The sequence below is a fragment of the Rattus norvegicus genome, chromosome 3, assembly GCF_021556685.1.
Source record: "Rattus norvegicus strain SHRSP/BbbUtx chromosome 3, alternate assembly SHRSP_T2T, whole genome shotgun sequence".
NCBI classification, from domain to species: domain Eukaryota; kingdom Metazoa; phylum Chordata; class Mammalia; order Rodentia; family Muridae; genus Rattus; species Rattus norvegicus.
In genome coordinates, this window is record NC_141536.1 from 53972753 (window position 1) to 53992791 (window position 20039).

A 20039-nucleotide genomic window follows, 5' to 3' on the forward strand; every position below is an offset into this window, starting at 1 on the left:
CAGAAGGAAGTGAGATGTATATTGTATACTGTGTGCTTTGTATCACAGGCTCTGATCTGTATCTGGTTATGGTCATGCAAACTTAAATAGTTGTCTATTTGACTAATAAACAGCTTACCTTTTTCACCCGTTTCTTCTCTTTGATAAAATTATTGTTCTAACTTCCTTAATAGAAGTACAATTTCATGGTAGTAGTATTGTTTCTATAATATAATCAGGGAAGCCCAAGTCTTTACAATTTCCTTTTGCTTTTGTATTCATATGTATAATTCTATATTATTAATTTATTATCATTGCTTGCCAACAGTCCTAAAATATTCTTTGGAAGAAGATGAATGGTAAATGCTAAAAGAACAATGAAATAATCCAAAGGAATAATTATTTAGATTTAGAATGCTTTTTATTCTTTGCTAATTTTGGGACTCACCTCTTTTACTTCACTCAAAATAATCTAACCTAGAGATGCTCTTAGAAGCTGAGAAATTTAATGGCTTCTGCTCCTGCTATTAGGAGACAGCTAGTCTTAGAGTAGCAATAAGTGACTATTCTTATCTTTTAGACTTTCTTTATATGTAAACATCGTAGTTTTTTTTTTTTTTTTTTTTTGGTTCTTTTTTTCGGAGCTGGGGACCGAACCCAGGGCCTTGCGCTTCCTAGGTAAGCGCTCTACCACTGAGCTAAATCCCCAGCCCCACATCGTAGGTTTTTATAGAACCTCTTTACTGTCTCGTGCTGACAGGACTTCTTGCTTTTGCTGCCTCTGACAAATACTTTGGATATTATATTGTTGGAAATCCAGATTTTCTTTTCTTTTTTCTCTTTTTTAAATTGAAATAGTTTCTTTTCTCATACAGTATAGTTTCCTCTCCCTCTACTCCGCCAGTTCTTCCCCACCTTCTCTCCAGTCCCTTTCTGTCTCTCATTAGAAAAGAACTGGTTTCTAAGAGATAAAAACTAAACATGACAAAATAAAAGATAATAAGATGGCTAAAGATGTTGAATGTTTTTAAAATGTTTCTCATTCATTTGAGATTCCTCTATTTAGAAGTCTCTGTTTAGATGTTTCCCATTTCTAAGCTAGATTTGAATTTTGATACTATCTAGTTTCTTGAATTCTTCATATATATTTTGGATATTAGTCCTCTTATCAGATGTAGAGTCTGTAGCCAACCATTCTATAGGCTACCACTTTGTCCTATTGATGATGTTCGTTTGCCTTACAGAAGCTTTTCAGTTTCCTGATGTCCCTTTTACTATTGTTGATCTTAGTGCCTGCTCTATCAATGTTCTGTTCAGAAAGTCATCTCCTATACAGTGCCTTCAAGGCTATTCCCCACTTTCTCTTTTATTGGCTTCAGTGTATCTGGTTTTATGTTGAGGTCTTTGATCTACTTGAGTTTGGTGTAGGTTGATAAACATTGATCTATATACATTCTTCCACAGGCAGACATCCATTTTGACCAGCGCCATTTGTTGAAGATGTGGTCTTTTTCCTAGTGTGTATTTCTGGCTTCTTTATCAAAACTCAGGTGTTCATTTGTGTGTAGAGTTATGTCTGGTCTTCAGTTTGATTTCATTGGTCAGTGTATCTGTCTTTATGCCAGTGCCATGTGTTTTTATTACTACAGCTCTATAGTGCGACTTGAAGTCTGGAATGACAAGACATCCAGAAGTTCTTTATTATTCAGGATTGTTTTATCTATTCTGTTTTTGTTTTTCCTATATGAAGTTGAGAATTGTCCCTTCACAGTCTGTAAAGAATTGTGTTGGGATTTTGATGGGGATTATATTGATCTGTAGATTGCTTTCAGTAGGGTGGCCATTTTTACTGTTATCCTACTGATTGATGAGCAAGGGACATCATTCCATCTTCTGATAGCTTCTTCAACTTCTTTCTTGAAAGACTTAAAGTTTTTTAATGATAAAACATGATACGTGACTTCATTGTGCTTCCCATGCTCGGTTACAGTTCCCCAAGATATTTTATATTATTTGAAGCTACTATGAAAGGTATTTTTTCCTGATTTCTTTTTCAATCCATTTGTGATTTACATATTAGGAAGGCTACTGTTTTTTTGTTTTTGTTTTGTTTTGTTTTTTTTTTTTGAGTTAATCTTGTATTCAGCCATTTTGCTAAAATTGGTGGAGGATTTGGATTTTTTTAATCTATCCATTGTTTCATACTCTAAAATAGATAATTAGCTTTTATTTTTACTTATACAGACAGTAGGTTTGAAGCCATTTGGAAAGGATAGAATCAGCTCAGGCACATTCAAATCTTGCATGAAATTTAATATAGTAATTCAGGAAAAAGGAAGCTCTTGATTTTGTGGCCATTTTTACATCATATGTTCCTGAAAGACAGTAGATTGGTTTTGAACACATCATATATTTATAATTGTATTTCTCTTTAGGCGCCAAAAGGCTAGAGAAAGGCAGCAGAAATTGCTTGCAGAGTTTGCCTCACGACAGAAAAGCTTTATGGAGACTGCAATGGATGTCGGTAAGTCAGAAATTTTAGTTTGAAGCTCTTACAACTAGTTATTATTTATAGTGATAATTTAATCTGAATCTTTACCAGTTTTTTTTTTTTCTATTTTTTTTTTTTTCCGGAGTTGGGGACCGAACCCAGGGCCTTGCGTTTGCTAGGCAAGCGCTCTACCACTGAGCCAAATCCCCAACCCCTACCAGTTTTAATAGTACAGATAATTTACTGTCTTTATTTAAACAGTAGAGTAATAGAATGATCAGATTAGTGGTTTAATTATTGTGCGTGCACATGGGTACAGGTGTGCCCATGGCTACAGTGTGTGGAGGTCATAGGACAACTTTTTCCTTCTACCATGTGGGTTCTGGGGATGGAGCTCAGGTTGTCAGGTTGGGGGCAAGTGTCCTTACCCTCGGAACCATATTGCCTGCCTGAGATTAGATCGTTATTTTAGCCATTTTGTTGTTGAGCAGAGGCAGTTGTTAAGGGGACTTGGTTCTCTATATATCTGCCCTCACATATGTCAGGTCTGTCAATAAGCATTTGATTATTTATTTTGATGGTCTTCTCTCAAGTTATTCTAAGGTCCTTATAGTGATTTTTAAAATATTTTGAAATATAGTGATTAATTAATTAATTAAGTGCAGTGATTAGTATAATGATTTAAAATATTTTAAAATATTTTTGAGTGCCATCACATTGATATTTCTAAACATCAGGTTCACCTTTTAATTCAGTTCATATTGGCATTAGGATTTTTATAATGAGGAGAAGTACCATTTCTTATGTGATTGTAGAGCTATGAACAGTCTACTTAAAAAATATTTTTCCTCCTTGTTTTCTCTATAATAGTTCTTCTTTCAAATTATCATATCTTAAGTTTAGTAGTTTCTACATATACGAGAAAATACCTGATATTTACCTTTCTGTGTCTGCTATATGCCTTGCTATTAATTTCTTATTGTTAGTGATATATTACCAGATCATTGTTGTTTTCTGTAATAGTTCTGCCTTATTAACACATAATATGAGGATATCCAATGGTTTCCTTGTATAAACCCTGATGACAGTTACTTGAGAGATATTACTGAAATAGAGCATTAGGAACCAGTGATTCCTCTGTTTTTCTATGTTATGCTGCTACCAACTTTAAAATAAGAGTTGCCACCTTACGAATTTTCTCTCTTCAGAACCTCAGTGTAAACTAAAACAAATGACCTGTTCCTTAAAAATGTAATTAAAATTTTCTCTTACAGAGTTTTTTAAAGATTACTTATTTATGTATATGAGTGCTTTATTTGCACGTATGCCCGTGTGACAGAAATGGGTATCAGATCCCACTTATGTGGTTACTGGGATTTATACTCAGGGCCTCGGGAAGAGCACCCAGTGCTCTTAACCTGAGACATCTCTCCATCCTCCTACATGGATATTTTTGCTTCTGTTTTTTAGTATCAACTTTTACCTGTAATTGTAATAATTTTACAGCAAAATATTGACTCATGCATTATTTAAAGTTGTTTTAATCAACTTCACATTTTTGTTCTTTCATAGAGCTGACATTTTACTTGAACAATGGACTCAGTTGTATTATGATAAAGTTTTGTTAGTGTTTAACTTAAAAAGTATTTGGAATGGATCTTTTCGGGGAGTGCATATTGAAGAGGGACTTTTCTTTTAAGAGTTATAACTTTCCCCTTCCAGATTCTCCTGAAAACGATATTCCTATGGAAATTACCACAGCAGAACCTCAAGTTTCTGAAGCTGTGTATGACTGTGTTATTTGTGGACAGAGTGGTCCTTCTTCTGAAGACAGACCTACAGGACTGGTTGTACTGTTACAAGCATCATCAGGTGAATTCAAAGAAACTTTTTGATAGAAACATTTTAGAGAATGGCGTCTATAACAGATACCTGGATATTAAATGGGATCTTGTATTAGAGTTCAGTTTTCTCATTCATGTAGCTGTTCTAAAATCTATAAGCCTCTGAGGTCTATCAGTGTTGTCCATTTAAATACTCTAACTGTATTGCATGTCCTGCCTCTGAGGTCTATCAGTGTTGTCCATTTAAATATTCTAACTGTATCACAGGTCCTGCCAGTTCTGCTTCAGTTTCGTAGATTCTTGAAATAGCGTGAAGGGGGTTGGGGACTTAGCTCAGTGGTAGAGCGCTTGCCTAGCAAGCGGAAGGCCCTGGGTTCGGTCCCCAGCTCCGAAAAAAAGAAAAAAAGAAGAAGAAAAGAAAAAAGAAAAAAGAAAAAAGAAATAGCATGCAGAAGTAGTTCCTGACACAGCGTGTAGATGTTGTTTGCCAATTATCTTTCATAACATTTTAAAAATTGGTCTGAATGTTGTCCATTTTTTTCCCATTCTGAGGTATTTTGAAGTAGTAATAGTTCTTAGACGAACTTGTTTTGATGAATTTATTTCTTCCTCAACAGGAAGTATGAACAGAGTAAGTCTGTGAAGAACTGCATATCTAGATTTTAAATCAGTATCAGTGTATTTTTAAGTAAAACGCAGAGGCATTTACATAAAAACACGGAGTAAGAGGTAGAGGATGGGGTGGAATAGAAGTTTATATGTTTTTGAAGCTAAGTAGATATTAATTTAAAATTCCCTCTTATAAAGTGAAATGTTAATTCTATCTTCCAGGTAACCACAAAAACAACCTCCTTAGCAAGAAAAAAATAAAAAATCATATTAAAGAAATGGGGGGGTTGGGGATTTGGCTCAGTGGTAGAGCGCTTGCCTAGGAAGGGCAAGGTCCTGGGTTTGATCCCCAGCCCCGAAAAAAAAGAAAAAAAAATGGGAAGGGACTCAAAATTCCACATTAGATAATTTAACTACGAAGAGAGCAGTAATGAATGAACAAATAGCAAACAAAGAGCATGGTTGCAGAATTAAGCTCTTTGTTAGTAATCTTGGAAATACAGTGAACTTAGTTTCCTACTTAGAAGATAGAGATTAAGAGAGTGAATTTTAAAGATGTCCACATTATATGCTATGGATAAGAAATTCACTTTTGGGCTTTAGAGGAGGCTTATTGGTTAAGACAGCTGGCTGCTCTTCCAGAGGGCCCAGGTTGAATTCTTAGCACCCACATAGCAATTGTTTTGTTTCTACAGTTATAGAGGATTTAACAACCTTACCCAGGCATATATGCAGGGAAAATACCCAAAATGTATAAAATTAAAAGAAATAGTTTATTTTTTTTAAAAGGAGAGATTTACTTTAGACGTAAAGACATAGGAGGTTGAAGGTGACCTCAGGATGCAGCCCAGCTGGTAGAATACTTGCTCTGTGCACAGAGCGTTGAGTTGGATGTATAATTAGGGGTGATGATTTATACCTGTGATCTCTGCACTCAGGAGGGATGGAGGCAGAAAGGTCAGAATCCCTGTCAACAAAGAAAAGTACAGGAAAGCAAATTCTGTTGAATATTAAAAGATTTAATAGCAAGCCTTCTGAAATGTCAAAAATAAAGAGGAAGGGCCATTTTTTAAAGTTACCATGTGAGGTTAGTGTTCTCTTCATACGTAAGCACTAGAATGCATTACCAAGTGTAGATGCAAAAACCCTCAGCAGAATTCTATGAATGAATTTGGTAGTGTATTTAGGATTATACAGCCTGCTATTTTAGCTTGAGCATCCTCTCGATTCTATGCTTTATTTCCACAGTTACTTGAAATCTCTCCTAAAGCCAGGTGTATCGCGTACACTATTCCCTTCCTTAGAGAAGCTCTTTCCCTGCAAATGCATTTTTAAAAAGTACTATTTTTATTTCAATGATACATTAAAAAAATACACAAATTGTGGTGCAGTGGTGTTTTAGAACGTATATGCGGGGTTGGGGATTTAGCTCAGTGGTAGAGCGCTTGCCTAGGAAGCACAAGGCCCTGGGTTCGGTCCCCAGCTCCGGAAAAAAAAAAAAAAAGAACGTATATGGACTGTGTGATATGATATGTCTGTGTTTGTAATCCTTTTGGTTTTTGATGTTTTATACTTACAAAATTATAGCATTAGTTCGTTTTCTCCTGCCATATTTATGTCTGACTCCCAATTTTTTCTCCATGTTTTGTGTATTCAGAAAGTTGAATACCTTCTACCTGCTACCAGTTGTCCATCTGCTCCTTTGTGTTCTCAGAAAACACATGCGTGTATGGGCATGAAGCATAAGCATCCTTGTCCACTATCACAATCAACAGATCTAATATCAATACTACATACTATGTTTATATTCTAAATTTCCCAGTTATCTAAACTTTTGCTTTTTGTTTTTCTAATAATTGGGATGTTTTGATACATGCCTATATTGTAGAGTGAGTATGTACATCTAACTGACCTAACTTTTCACCTCAACTATCTATTTCTTTGAGGTAGGAACCAGTAGTATCTTTTATAGCATATATTTTCTTCTTTGTTTAGTTGTCATTTGTGTGGCTTTTTTAAATTTAGAATAGTCTCTCAAGGTCTTTTCCCAAGATTGACTGTTCATAGACTGGATGTGTAGATTGGTGTGATTATTCTCTTATTGTAGGTTCAGAGTAAACATTTGGAGAAGGGCATTGTACAGCATGTTCTTCTGATGGCATCGTGTTAGGAGGATCCATGTCAGAGTTCTGTTTTAGGTGATAGCTATGACGAGGGGTTGGTAACCCATAAAGTTAAATACTTTAGCCTTTATCTTTTACCAGATTTTTTTTTTTTGCCTGAGTGTGTGAACATAACATCTGACACTTGCACCATGCTTTCTGATACTAAATTTCTTTAACTTGTCCTGTTTCTCTTCCTTCGTTCCTCATAAGTTATCCCCTCAGTGATGGAAAACTTGTCCTTGTCACCTCATGCAGTTCTCCAGCCTTGGGCTCACTGCTTTCTCCCAGCAGCACTGCTTCCTTTTCCTTTTTCCTTTTTTCTTTTTTATTTTGGTTTGGTTTTTTTATTGAATATTTTATGTATTTACATTTCAAATGTTATCCGCTTTCCCAGTTCCCCCCTCTCCCAAACCCCTTCCCCCTGCTTCTATGAGGGTGTTCCCCCACCCACTCACTCTTACCTCAACACCCTGACATCCCCCTTACACTGGGGCATCGAATCTCAGCAGGACCAAGGGCTTCTCCTCACATTGGTGCCCAACAAGGCCTTCTTCTGCTATATATGTGGCTGGAGCCATGGGTCCATCCCTGTGTACTCTTTGGATGGTGGTTGAGCCCCTGGGAGCTGGGTAGGGGAGTAGGGTGGAGTCTGGTTGTGTTTACAAATGAAGTAGCTTGACATGGAATAGGCATAGTTTCTAGGGGTTTTTTGTTTGTTTGTTTTGTTTTGTTTTTTTGTGACATACTTAGGAAATCATCCACCATGCATTCATACTTATTTTATTATTATCCTTGTGATGTAAGGGTCTTTACTTCGTAGCCCTGACTGGTCTGGAACTCACAAAGATCTTCCCACCTCTACCTCTCAAGTGCTGGATTAAAGGGATGTCCTACCATCTCTGAATATTATTTTAAGAGTGACTGTTGTCAGATCTTGGGCCTTTATTTACTTGACAACTAAACACTTTTTGTTTTGTCCTGAAACTCAGTCACTGTGTAGATCACTGCGTGGCCTCAAACTCAGAGAGAAACATCTGCCTTTGCTTTCTGATTGCTAGGATTAAGACCTTCAGAACATTTAAATAAAAGAGTTAAACATTAATGATTGACATTTAAATAGAATTAATTTTTGATATTTGAAAAAATTGAAAAATTGTAAATTTACTGTTGGTCGTTGTGGTAGATAACCTGGGTTGTTGTGGTAAATTAGGTGTGTATTATTTAATGACCTTTTGTCTCTGTTGCTACTTAGTTTTAGGTCAGTGCCGGGACAATGTTGAGCCAAAAAAGTTGCCTATCACTGAAGAGGAACAGATTTACCCTTGGGACACATGTGCAGCCGTTCACGATGTGAGGCTTTCATTACTGCAACGTTATTTTAAAGATGTAAGTATTTTATTCTAGAACAGTCTTGATCTTGCTCCTCTTCTTTCCTCTTCCTCCTCCTCCTGCTAATGGTGCTCAGGACTGAATCTAGGGTCTTATCCATACTAAGCAAGATTTACCACTGAGCTACATCCCTGTTTGTTTGTTTGTTTGTTTCTATTGTATGTGTGTAACTGTTTTGCCTACGTGTGTGTAAGTGCACCATGTGTGTGCCTGGTGTCTGTGGAAGTCAAGGAACATCAGACTGGGCTATGGATACTTGTGAGCTACCATGTGGGTGCTGGGAACTGAAACTGGATCAGAGCTCTGTAAGAGCAGCAAGTGCTCTTAACAGCTGAGCCACGTTTCTAGCCCCTTGAATTGTAATTTTGATGGCAAGATTGATGATGATTTGCCTCCAGAATTTTAGTTTAAACTATTTTTTTCTCTTAAAATGGCATTCTGATTTCAAACCATGAAGTTTAGTTGAAAAATCTTAATAATTAGTATGTGGGTAGTAGCATAATAAATTTCTATTAATAAAAATTAAAATAATAAGTGTGATGTATATTTTAAATGTTTATTGTGAAGTCTACACAATTTACTTTAATGAAATAAAGTAGGTATTAAAATAACTTCCTTAGTGTGTGAATTTCTTACCACCTTTTACTGTTATGTAAAGATGCACAGGGTCCATATGGTACTTTCAAAATGTAAAGGAGAGGTAGAGTCCATTAGTCAGTTGTTCCCGGCTTCTGCATAAGCCTTAGCACTCAATAGCACTAGTGAGAGACCTTACCCTGACAGCAGCAGCTCTTTAACTGCAACATCTCAGTGCAGAGCACTTCCCTACCCAATGTGAGAACATGGCCTCCAACTCCAGAACTGTCCATTCTCATCGTTTTTGAGAAGATTATCAAATAAAATTTCCTCACTTTTGTAGATTAAATCCAATAAATCCTGAATTAGGTAAACATATAGTAGTTTAAAATACTTTAAAAACAAGTGTCATTTTAGTTAACTATAAATTATTGTTTTGATTGCTCTCCAAATAGTTCTTCCTTGCCTGTGTGTTGCAGTAGCGCAGACAGAAGACACACTTGCTTACAATCAACAGTAGCCCAGCCACTTCGCTTCCAATTCATGGAGTGGGGTTGCTGGTGACTTAGGAGGAGCTTGTGGTTCTAGTCAGGGAGGCATTGTGTATATTAGCACAAGTCTCAGTCCAGTATAGGAAAAGGAAAAGGGATTTTTTTCTAAAGCTGTGTACATTTGGCCAAGCATACTAAACCTCAATTTTCTTATTTGTAAAGGGTGCAAGGGATCTTTTCTGCAGTGACCTTTCTGGTCATAAATGTGAAGTGGCCTTTTTGATAGTTAGGGTAGCTAATTAGGACCTCTCATGTTAGCCTTACAATGCAATTTCGATGACAATGAATGATCATGGGTCTATTTTCAGAGTTTTCAAAGTGAAGGTATGGTTATTTTAAAATGTATTGTGTATATATCTGCTTTATTGACATCATTATTATTAATGTGTCTGAATGCATGAATGATGTTTGTGTTTGTGTAGGAGGGGCATGCAGACCATGATGTCTTTGTAGAGGTCAGAAGACAACTTTGGAGTCTATTTCTACCCTTACATTTTTTTTTAAAGGTTTATTTTGTTTTACGTATATGAGTGTCTTAGTTACTGCTGTGAGGAAGCAAGACCCTCCAGGCAAGCAGGCTAGATACAAACACCACACATTACACGTGGGAAAAAAGTTTTCTTTTTATTTGGCTTTGTTATTCACCTTTATACATTTGACTGAAAGCGATTCAAATAAAATGCAAAGTATTATGTCAAAAGTGCACCTAATCAGATGGTAAGCGATGGTACAAGCAGGGGCTGGAAAGATAGATGGCAGCGGCTATGAGCACTTGCTGCTCTTCCAGGACCCGAGTGCAGTCCCCAGCACACATGTCAGCTGGCTCACAACTGCTGTGACTCCACCTCCAAGGATCTAGATAGAACCCTTCTTCTGGCCTCCATGGCGGTCTGTGCACCTGCGGCACATACACAGTCACAGACACATACACAGGAATCAAAAGAAATCTTCAAACATGCTGCACAAAAGAACGATCTTACTACAATCTTACCAACAGGATTCCCCTTGAAAATGTTTATTTGAGGACTGGAGGGATGGCTCAGCAGTCTGCTCTTTGGCTGCTCTTCCAAAGGTCCCAGGTTTAATTCCCAGAATCCACGTGGCAGCTTACAACTGTATTACCTCCAGTCCTAGGAGATCTCACACACTTTTCTGCCTTCTGCAGACACCAGGCACACATATGGTGCACAGGAAGCTGCTGTACCTGACTGGTTCTCCTGTGGGTTCTGGGATCAGAACTGTGTGGCCTATAGGTCCTTTACCTGCTGAGTCATCTCCCAGACCTGAAAATTTTTAAAAAATTTTTAATTCAATCAAAATATAGCCCAGTTCGATAATTGTGAGGAAAAGAGATCTAATAAAAGAAGATTTCTTGGGTATCACTTTCTAAGGTAAAATAGTTCATTTCAAAATAAGTTTGCTTGGTTTTAAATGAAAGGCTCTGAACTGACCTTGACTGTTGTGTTCTTGCATTAATAACTATTAGATTTTTCTCTTGATGGCAATATTTCCGTGTACTTCTGTAGTAGTTATATGGTATGTTTCTTGAACTTGTGCCTGAATGTTGGGGCCAATGTTGATTTTGTATTCTCCTTCAGGGTTAGTCCCTCCTCTCTGGGGAATAGAAACTTCTTTTACTTGTTACTGAATGATTATAAGACAGAGGGCAGGGGTTTTGGCTAGAATAGACTCCACTCATGGGCAGAAGGGTAACTTGATTTGCCACTGATATGGATTATAGAATTTAGCTGTGCATGTTGCAGAACTTACATACAGAGATGCAGTTATGTAAGTAGCATGTATGTTTACTGTAGAAACTAGGGCAATGTGACATGGGGGAGAGGGAACCTGAGCCTTGAGTTGATTTTGGACATGGCGTCTATCACAACTTACTGACCTTAGTAGTATTTTCATTTCTTGTCTTTGCCATATTGTCCTGCCATGGCTTCTCTCCCTCTCCCTCCTGTCTCTTCCTCCTTTTCATTCCAGACTCCTCCTCTTCCTTCAGACTTCTCTCCTGCCCATCCTTCCTTCCTTCTCCAATGACAGGCCTCCTCCTATCCTGTACCTGCCCTTCAAATGTATTTTACAAATTCAATGGGGAGAAGGTTCTGGTGAAGTCACCTGAGTCCTGAGTACTGACCAGGCAGCTGCCCTTGGGGCAGTGGAATTAGCATCAAAATACAGATAACTCCAGGGCAAATCACAACAAATGAGTGGACGTATAGTCAAAATCTCTCTAAAATATTTTCTCATGACAGTTTCCCTGGACTTTTGACTCTAGCAAACTGAAATAAGGCATCTGTTACAGAGGCCAGTGGCTACTATCTTCAGTTTTAAAGCTAACAACTGGCCAGGGTGGTGGTAGCATGCCTGTGATTGTAGTGCTTCAGAGGTGGAGGCATGAAGATCAAGAGTTTAAGGCCATCATCCTAGGCTATGTAATGAGTTAAGAACAGCCTACATTAGACCCTGTCTCAAAAGTACTTAATAAACAAACAAAACCATTAACTAGTGTTTCTAAAGTTAAGATTATTCATATTTTTTATAATACTGTCTGAAGAGAACAGCATGTTTATTAACTGACTACTCACTGACTTGGAAATGATGTAGCCCTCAAATCTGTTTCTATTTTAAGGATCTCCAAAACATAAAACAGAGATGAGCAGGCTTCCTGTTGTTTTTCTGGTTTGTAACAATGGGGCCCTGCTTACCTGCTGTGAGTGTTTGGTTTATGCGGCTGCACGTCTTTATCTGGAGAGGCATTTCATACTTGTCTTTCTTTTTATAGCTCGTATGTGTGTGTGGCTCAAACTCCAGGGGAGTTAGTTGTCTCCTTCCCACTGTGGGTTCTAGGGATTAAACTCTGGTCCTCATACTTGTATGGCAAATGTTCTTCCCTGCTGAGCCATCTTGCTAGCCCCTGTGCAGTATTTCCAACTTTTATGTTCTCATGAAGAATTTTAATTAACTATTGGAACATTGGATTTAAAAACATTTAAAGACCTTGCATTATGATATGTAAATTTCTTTCCAACATTGAAAATGTAAAGATTTACATTATTTTTAAGCATGTAAAACATTTTTTATGACAGCTTTCAAATACTTGATTATGTGGTCGTCACTCATGTCCTTTGTATCTCATATGACTCTGCCCATCTTATTACTGCAAATCCTACAGGATGAATTCAGGCTTAGTCCTAAATGCTATTTGGCAGATCAGATGATGAAAATGAGACAACAGAAAAGGAGAAAGGGAAGGAACGTTGATTTTTGAAGTCTTTATCTCGCTTATAGTGTGTTATAGGGCTTGGGAACTCATATTGTGGTGTGCAGGGAAATAAGGGTTGATAGAGAATGACTTAATTTTCTTTTTGACAGTGAGTAAATGCTTCTGGAGTTCTAAGTCAAGAGGAAGGAAAGCTTTATGGGGAGGACGATAGTTCTGACATAGCGATTTTATGTTAGCCAGGGAACTGAGCTAGAAAGATCTGCTCTCTGCCTTGGGAAAAAGCATCTATATATTTTTCTGTCCGTCCTTCCATCCATCCATTCGTCTGTTTATCCCTCCCTCCCTCCCTCCCTCCCTCCCTCCCTCCCTCCCTCCCTCCCTCCCTTCCTCAGGCAAGGCAGCCAGGATTATAGGATGGGGAAATTACTGATTCCATAGCAGGTGCAGTTTCAGTGATGAGAGCAGCACTTCTGTGGGGAGTACAAGCGTCCCTTCAGTATAAACAGGGGAGGGTAAGAGACACAAGGGAGAGAGGTCTGAATTCCAAAATGAAACTGTTGATGCAGAAGTGGAGAGGCCAGTGCACATATGAACTGACCAGCAGCAGTGGAGTCAGCACAACAACACGTTTTCTGTATGAACGTGTGTGTGCATGTGCCCACCCAACGGTTGATGTTGGGTGCCTTCCTCAATCACTCTGTGACTCATGGTCTGAGATAGAGTTTCTCACTGAACCTGGAACTCTTCTCTTGAGTTTAGCTCCAGGATGCAGCTGCCTATGTCTTTATTCCCAGTGTAGGAGTACAGACGTGTCCTGCTGTACCTAGCTTGACATAGGGACTGAGTCTAAACTTAGGTCCTTATGTTTTTATGGAAGGCATTTTACGGACTAGCCTTTAAACTATAATGTTGTGAACTTACATGTTATGGGATAGAAAACGTATTGTCTATGATATTTATTCTCCTTTATTGTAAGTTTGGATATTTGGAGACTAAAACTTACAGTATTCTAATTTTAAAGATCTTGCTTTAGGGCTATCATTTGTTAATTAATATCAAAATGCTAAAAAAAAAAGCTACAAACTATGTTTTAGGATATACATAGAAACATGGCAAGTTTGATTGAATGTATCTCAATATATTCATAATTATTTTTTATGTTAGTAATTCTTTAAAATTAATTCTTTGTCTTTTATTTCTCTTTGAAGAGTTCTTGCCTTTTGGCAGTATCAATTGGCTGGGAAGGAGGTGTTTATGTACAAACTTGTGGCCACACGTTGCACATAGATTGTCATAAGTCCTATATGGAATCATTACGGGTAAGTTGATTAGAAGAAAATTGAAAGGTGTCTGTTACCTTCGCAGGTATTATTATTTTTGTACCATACACATCCCAGTTCCTCTTCAGTCTGAGGGATTGTTATTTTATACTTTGACAGCTGACTCCTGTGCCTCCCCATTGTTGGTCTTAGTCTTGATTGTTGTTGCTCTGCAGTGCTAAGCTCCATTGCCTTATGGGTCATCTTGTCACGTGATCACCCTTTCTTATTTTCACTGTCTTCAGCACTTTTTTTTTCCTCCTTTTATTGGATATTTCTTTATTTACGTTTCAAATGTTATTCCCTTTCCCGGTTTCCTGTCCATAAGCGCCCTTCTTCTGTAAGGGTTGTTCCCCCCTCCCCCCACATTCCCTTACACTGGGGGCCCAACTTTGGCAGGACCAAGGACTTCTCATTCCATTGTTGCCCAACAAGGCTATTCTCTACTACCTACGCAGTTGGAACCCTGGGTCAGTCCATGTATATTATTTAGGTAGTGGTTTAGTCCCTGGGAGCTCTGGTTGGTTGGCATTGTTCTTATGGGGTTGCAAGCCTCTTCAGCTCTTTCAGTCCTTTCTCTAATTCCTCCAATGGGGGTCCCCTTCTAAGTTGAATGGTTTGCTGCTGGCATTGACCTCTGTATGACATGCTCTGGCTGTGCCTCTCAGGAGACATCTATATCCGGTTCCTGTCAGCCTGCACTTCTTAGCTTCATCCATCTTATCTAGTTTTGGTGGCTGTATATATATGGGCCACATGTGGGGCAGGCTCTAAAGACCATTCCTTCAGTCTCTGCTCTGAACTTTGCCTCCCTATCATCTCCTATGAATGTTTTTGTTACCCCTTTTACTAAGGAGTAAAGCATCTGCATTTTGGTCATCCTTCTTCTTGAGCTTCATGAGGTCTGTAGATTGTATCTTGGGTAATTCAAGCTTTTGGGCTAATGTCAACTTATCAATGAGTGCATACCAAGTGTGTTTTTCTGAGATTGAGTAACCTCACTTAGGGTGATATTTTCTAGTTCATTCCACTTGCCTATGAATTTCATGAAGTCATTGTTTTTGATAGTTGAGTAGTACGCCATTTTGTAGATGTACCACATTTTCTGAATCCATTCCTCTGTTGAAGGGCATCTGGGTTCTTTCCAGCTTCTGGCTATTATAAATAATGCTGCTATGAACATAGTGGAGCATGTGTCTTTGTTGTGTGTTGGAGCATCTTTTGGGTATATGCCCAGGAGAGGTATAGCTGGGTCCTCAGGTAGTGCAATGTCCAATTTCCTGAGGAACCTCCAGACTGATTTCCAGAATGGTTGTATCAGTTTGCAATTCTACCAACAATGGAGGAGTGTTCTTCTTTCTCCACATTCTTGCCAGCATCTGCTGTAACCTGAGTATTTGAATTTAGCCATTCTGACTATTGTGAGGTGGAATATCAGGGTTGTTTTGATTTGCACTTCCCTGATGACTAAGGATGTTGAGCATTTCTTTAGGCACTTCTCAGCCATTTGATATTCCTCAGCTGAAAATTCTTTGTTTAGCTCTGTACCCCAGTTTTTAATAGGGTTATTTGGTTCTCTGGAGTTTAACTTCATGATTTCTTTGTATATTTTGGATATTAGCCCTCTAACAGTTGTAGGATTGGTAAAGATCTTTCCCCCATCTTCTGGTTGCTGTTTTTTCCTAATGACAGTGTCCTTTACCTTACAGAAGCTTTGCAGTTGTATGAGGTCCCATTTGTTGATTCTTGTTCTTAGAGCATAAGCCATTGGTGTTTTGTTCAGGAAATGTTCCCCAGTGCCCATGTGTTCGAGATACTTCCCTACTTTTTCTTCTATTAGTTTGAGTGTATCTGGTTTGATGTGGAGGTCCTTGATCCACTTGGACATAAGCTTTGTACAGGGCGATAAGCATGGATCAATCTGCATTCTTCTACATGCTGACCTCCAGTTGAACCAGCACCATTTGTTAAAAATGCTATCTTTTTTCCATTGGATAGTTTTAGCTCCTTTGTCAAAGATCACATGACTATAGGTGTGTGGGTTCATTTCTGGGTTATCTTCAGCACTTTTAACCTTTACATATTTCCTTGTTCATTAGCTCTTTCCTAACCCCACTTTCTTGTGCTGAGCCTAGTTTATCTTTATTCCCAGGCATTAGTCAGCTTCTTTTGATTTTAGATATAGAAGTAAACTAGAAGATGGTAAAAAAATCATAAAACTAAGTGGTTATGCAAACAAGATTTCCTATTTCAGAGACTGAGATTATGTCCATGGCCTATAAATACATTTACTAATTTAGGTTCCTGCTTTCATTGTTTCTTTCCTGTTTGCCACAGCAGTTATACCAAGTCTGCCATCCCATACCCAGACATTTTAATCTTAAATCCTAAGAACTCAACCCCCCCATCCCCCAGCCTTTGTTTCTTCTGATGAAATCCATGTGTGTTCACCACACATTCCCTTCTCTCCTTACATTTACAGTACAATTAATTCCCTAGTAAGGGACTGTATCCTACCTGTCCCTTTTCTGCTTCTTTTTTTTTTTTTTTTAAGATTTTATTCATTTATTATATATAAGTACACTGTAGCTGACTTCAGACACACCAGAAGAGGGCATCAGATCTCTTTACAGATGGTTGTGAGCCACCATGTGGTTGCTGGGAATTGAACTCAGGACCTCTGGAAGAGTAGTCGGGTGCTCTTAACCGCTGAGCCATCTCTCCAGCCCCCTTTTCTGCTTCTTGGAATAGAAGTCACTCCTGCTTCTGCTGAGGAGATCCTCCCCTTGTGTGCTGTAGAGGTCCCTGTCTACAGCCCTGCAGAAGTCGTGGTCTCTTGGTTCAGAATCCTTCCCTTGACCTTGCATACAGCTGAAGTCTTTTTCAGTCTTTCAGTTCATCTTCCTAAAAACATTTCTACTATAAAGGTAAATTTTCTTTTTATTGGTTTCTAACTCAGAAGCATTTCTCTCTTTCCTGCTCTTCATTGTTCATTCCCTAGCCATGATCCTATTGGTTGTTCTTGAGAACCACGTGGCATTAATCTACCTTCATTATTCCCACTAATATTTTGTGTATGCCCTCTTTTGACTTCTTTGTGATTGCTTTCAATACTGATTTTCTTACTCTATTTCATTCACTCCCTTCTTAAAATATGTCCGTGGTTTGCCAATACTTTCCTGTTTTCCTCTTGATAGGATGAACCTTACTTTATCTCTTAGTGCCATTCATGTGCTCACTCCATGGTCTGAGTTTTGCCTGTGGTCTCTGCTGTGCTTTCATCAATTCAGGACTAATAAGCTAATGAACTAGTTATCCTAACTTCAGCTTGATGTGTGGTCAAGATTCTGAATGAGGCAGACTGGAACACTTTTATGTACTGAAAAAGGACAGGAGAGACAACAAAACACAGAAAGAAGATGTTACCTACCAAGTGACCAAGGCTCCACAGGGCTGTAGACCAAGGACTCCTACAACACACACGGGGAGGCTGCTTCTCAGCAGAAGCAGGGGTGACTTCTGTTCCAAGAAGCAGAAAAGAAGGGACTGGCTAGGATACAGTATTAATAAGCTAATTAATAACTAATAAATGGTCCTTAAGCATATCATGCATTTCAATAACTATTTAGTGTCTAGAGTATTGTAGATTCTGGGATGAATCTTGGGGACACAACAATAAATAAGACAGATCCTTTATTCAAGAATTTATGATGTTTATGATGTGTGTTTGTTACTTTTCTCATTGTGTGATGATATACCTCACAAAAGCAATAGAAGGCAGCAAAGAAGGGAGGGAAGGAAGGAAGGAAGGACAAGAGACGGATGGGTGGACTTCTTTGGCTCATAGTTTGAGAGTACAGTAGAATGGCAGCAGGAGCATGAGGCACTGAACATATTGCTTCCCAGACAGGAAGCAGAGAGAGACAAGAACTTGCTTTCCCCCCTTCTTTTTTCCCAGTTCAGACTCTAGTCTGTGAAATGTTGCTACTCCCATTTAGAGTGGGGCTCTCATCTCTGTTGAATCAATCTACAAACTCCCTCAGATGCATGCCTAGAAGTTTGTCCCCTAGGTGATTCTGATCTGTTAAATTGACAGTATTTGGTGGACAGTATTTGGTGGACAAAGTGCTAACTGATTTAAAGTATACACAGGGTATAGTGACCATCTGAAGTGTGCCCGAACATTTGATGTAGTAAGGTACCTTTGAATCATTTAAATCTGTATATCCAAAGACCTAGTGAGAAACCAGGTTGTAAAGGGCTTTGTGGTCCATGTAAATAAATAATTGAGATTTTATATAGCTTTCTCAGAAAAAAGATATTAAATGTTTGCTTATACAGAAAAATATTGTGGTATTACTTAAGAAAGGATAGTGTCTTGCATGTGAATATGACATAATGCTGTATTATAAGAAGTGCTTTGTTAACCATGACAACTAAACCAGAAACTTTATTTTTTGTGACACTTTAGAGATGCCTTTCTTTGTATGGTATGCCAGTTTATTGTAAAATATGGTAGTGTAATTTGTGTTTACTACAAATGTTTGAATCAGATATTTCTTTATTTCATCTTTCAGAATGACCAGGTTCTTCAGGGCTTCTCAGTGGACAAAGGAGAATTCACATGTCCACTCTGCAGACAGTTTGCTAACAGCGTTCTTCCATGTTATCCTGGAAGCAATGTGGAAAATAACCTTTGGCAACGTCCTAGTAACAAAAGCACACAAGATCTCATAAAGGAAGTGGAGGAGCTGCAGGGACGGCCGGGAGCTTTCCCAGTAAGCATCAGTGTAAGGCAGAAATATCCTGGCTAACTTATTAACTTTGTCTGTTTTTCAGTCTCCCTCCCTCCTCCCTCCCTCCCTTTAGTCCCATCTCTTCCCTGCTCCCTACAGTCTTTTCTTTTTTTCCTAAATTACCCTGGACCTTTGTACATTTAGTAGAAATTGATTTTTATAGTTCATATCTTCTGTTTGTGCTTATTGAATAGCAGAATGAAAATTGTAGAAGGAATTATCAGATGCTATGCTTTTCTTTAGTCAAAATCATTATAATTTTAATGTATTAAGATTGTCTTCCAGATCATGAACTTAAGTTTTGTCCTAGTTAGGGTTTTCATTGCTGTGATGAAACACTATGACCAAAAACAAGTTGGGGAGGAAAGGGTTTATTTGGCTCACACTTCCACATCACTGTTCATCATGAAAGGAAGTCAGGACAGGAGCTCAGACAGGGCAATGAAGGGGACAGGAGCTGACACTGAGGCCATACAGGGTGCTGCTTATTTGCTTGCTCCCCATGACTTGCTTATCTCTCTCTCTCTCTCTCTCTCTCTCTCTCTCTCTCTCTCTCTCTCTCTCTCTCTCTCTCTCTCGGGACAGGTTTCTCAGTATAACTACCCCAGGCTGTCCTGGACTTGATGTAGAGGATGGCCTCAAACTCACAGAGATTCGCCTGCCTCTGCATCTGGAGGGCTGGCCCCTTTTCCCCCACACCCCAATCACTAATTAAGAAAATGCCCTACAAGTTTGCCTGTATCCTTATCCCTTGGAGGCATTTTTTCGATTGAGGCTCCTTCCTCTCTGATGACTTTAGCTTGTGTCAAGTAGACACACAGCCAGCCAGCACAAGCTTAAGTATGGTTAGGCTCTTTAGATGTTGGGATATTTACAAATAAAGCAAAGCAAAGACATACTTGTTATTTTGCTTTTTTAGCAATGAATAGATTCCAAGAATGGCATCAGTAGATAATTTTGCCATTGTGATGTTCTGTGTGAACATCAGAATATATTTATACAAACCAAATGGCTTTGATGTCTCTAGGCAATATAATTTTAAGGGACCACCAAAGTATATGTGGCCTATTCTGTACCATGGTACGCGA

The 20039-nt window shown here is 38.5% G+C and overlaps 1 protein-coding gene across 14 annotated transcripts in view; it reads left to right on the top strand.

The window, feature by feature from the left end:
• Positions 1-20039, top strand: part of Ubr3 (ubiquitin protein ligase E3 component n-recognin 3) — a 157694-nt gene that overhangs the window by 94901 nt on the left and 42754 nt on the right. For 8 of the 14 annotated variants that reach the window (XR_015682848.1, XR_015682852.1, XR_015682850.1 and 5 more), the window contains 5 exon segments: positions 2415-2503; positions 4193-4342; positions 8341-8474; positions 14045-14155; positions 18733-18945. Coding sequence is in view for 6 of the 14 variants with exons in the window: in NM_001134550.3 (NP_001128022.2) it covers positions 2415-2503; positions 4193-4342; positions 8341-8474; positions 14045-14155; positions 18733-18945 (697 nt within the window). In the remaining 8 variants the exon portion in view is untranslated. 14 annotated transcript variants of the gene reach the window in all.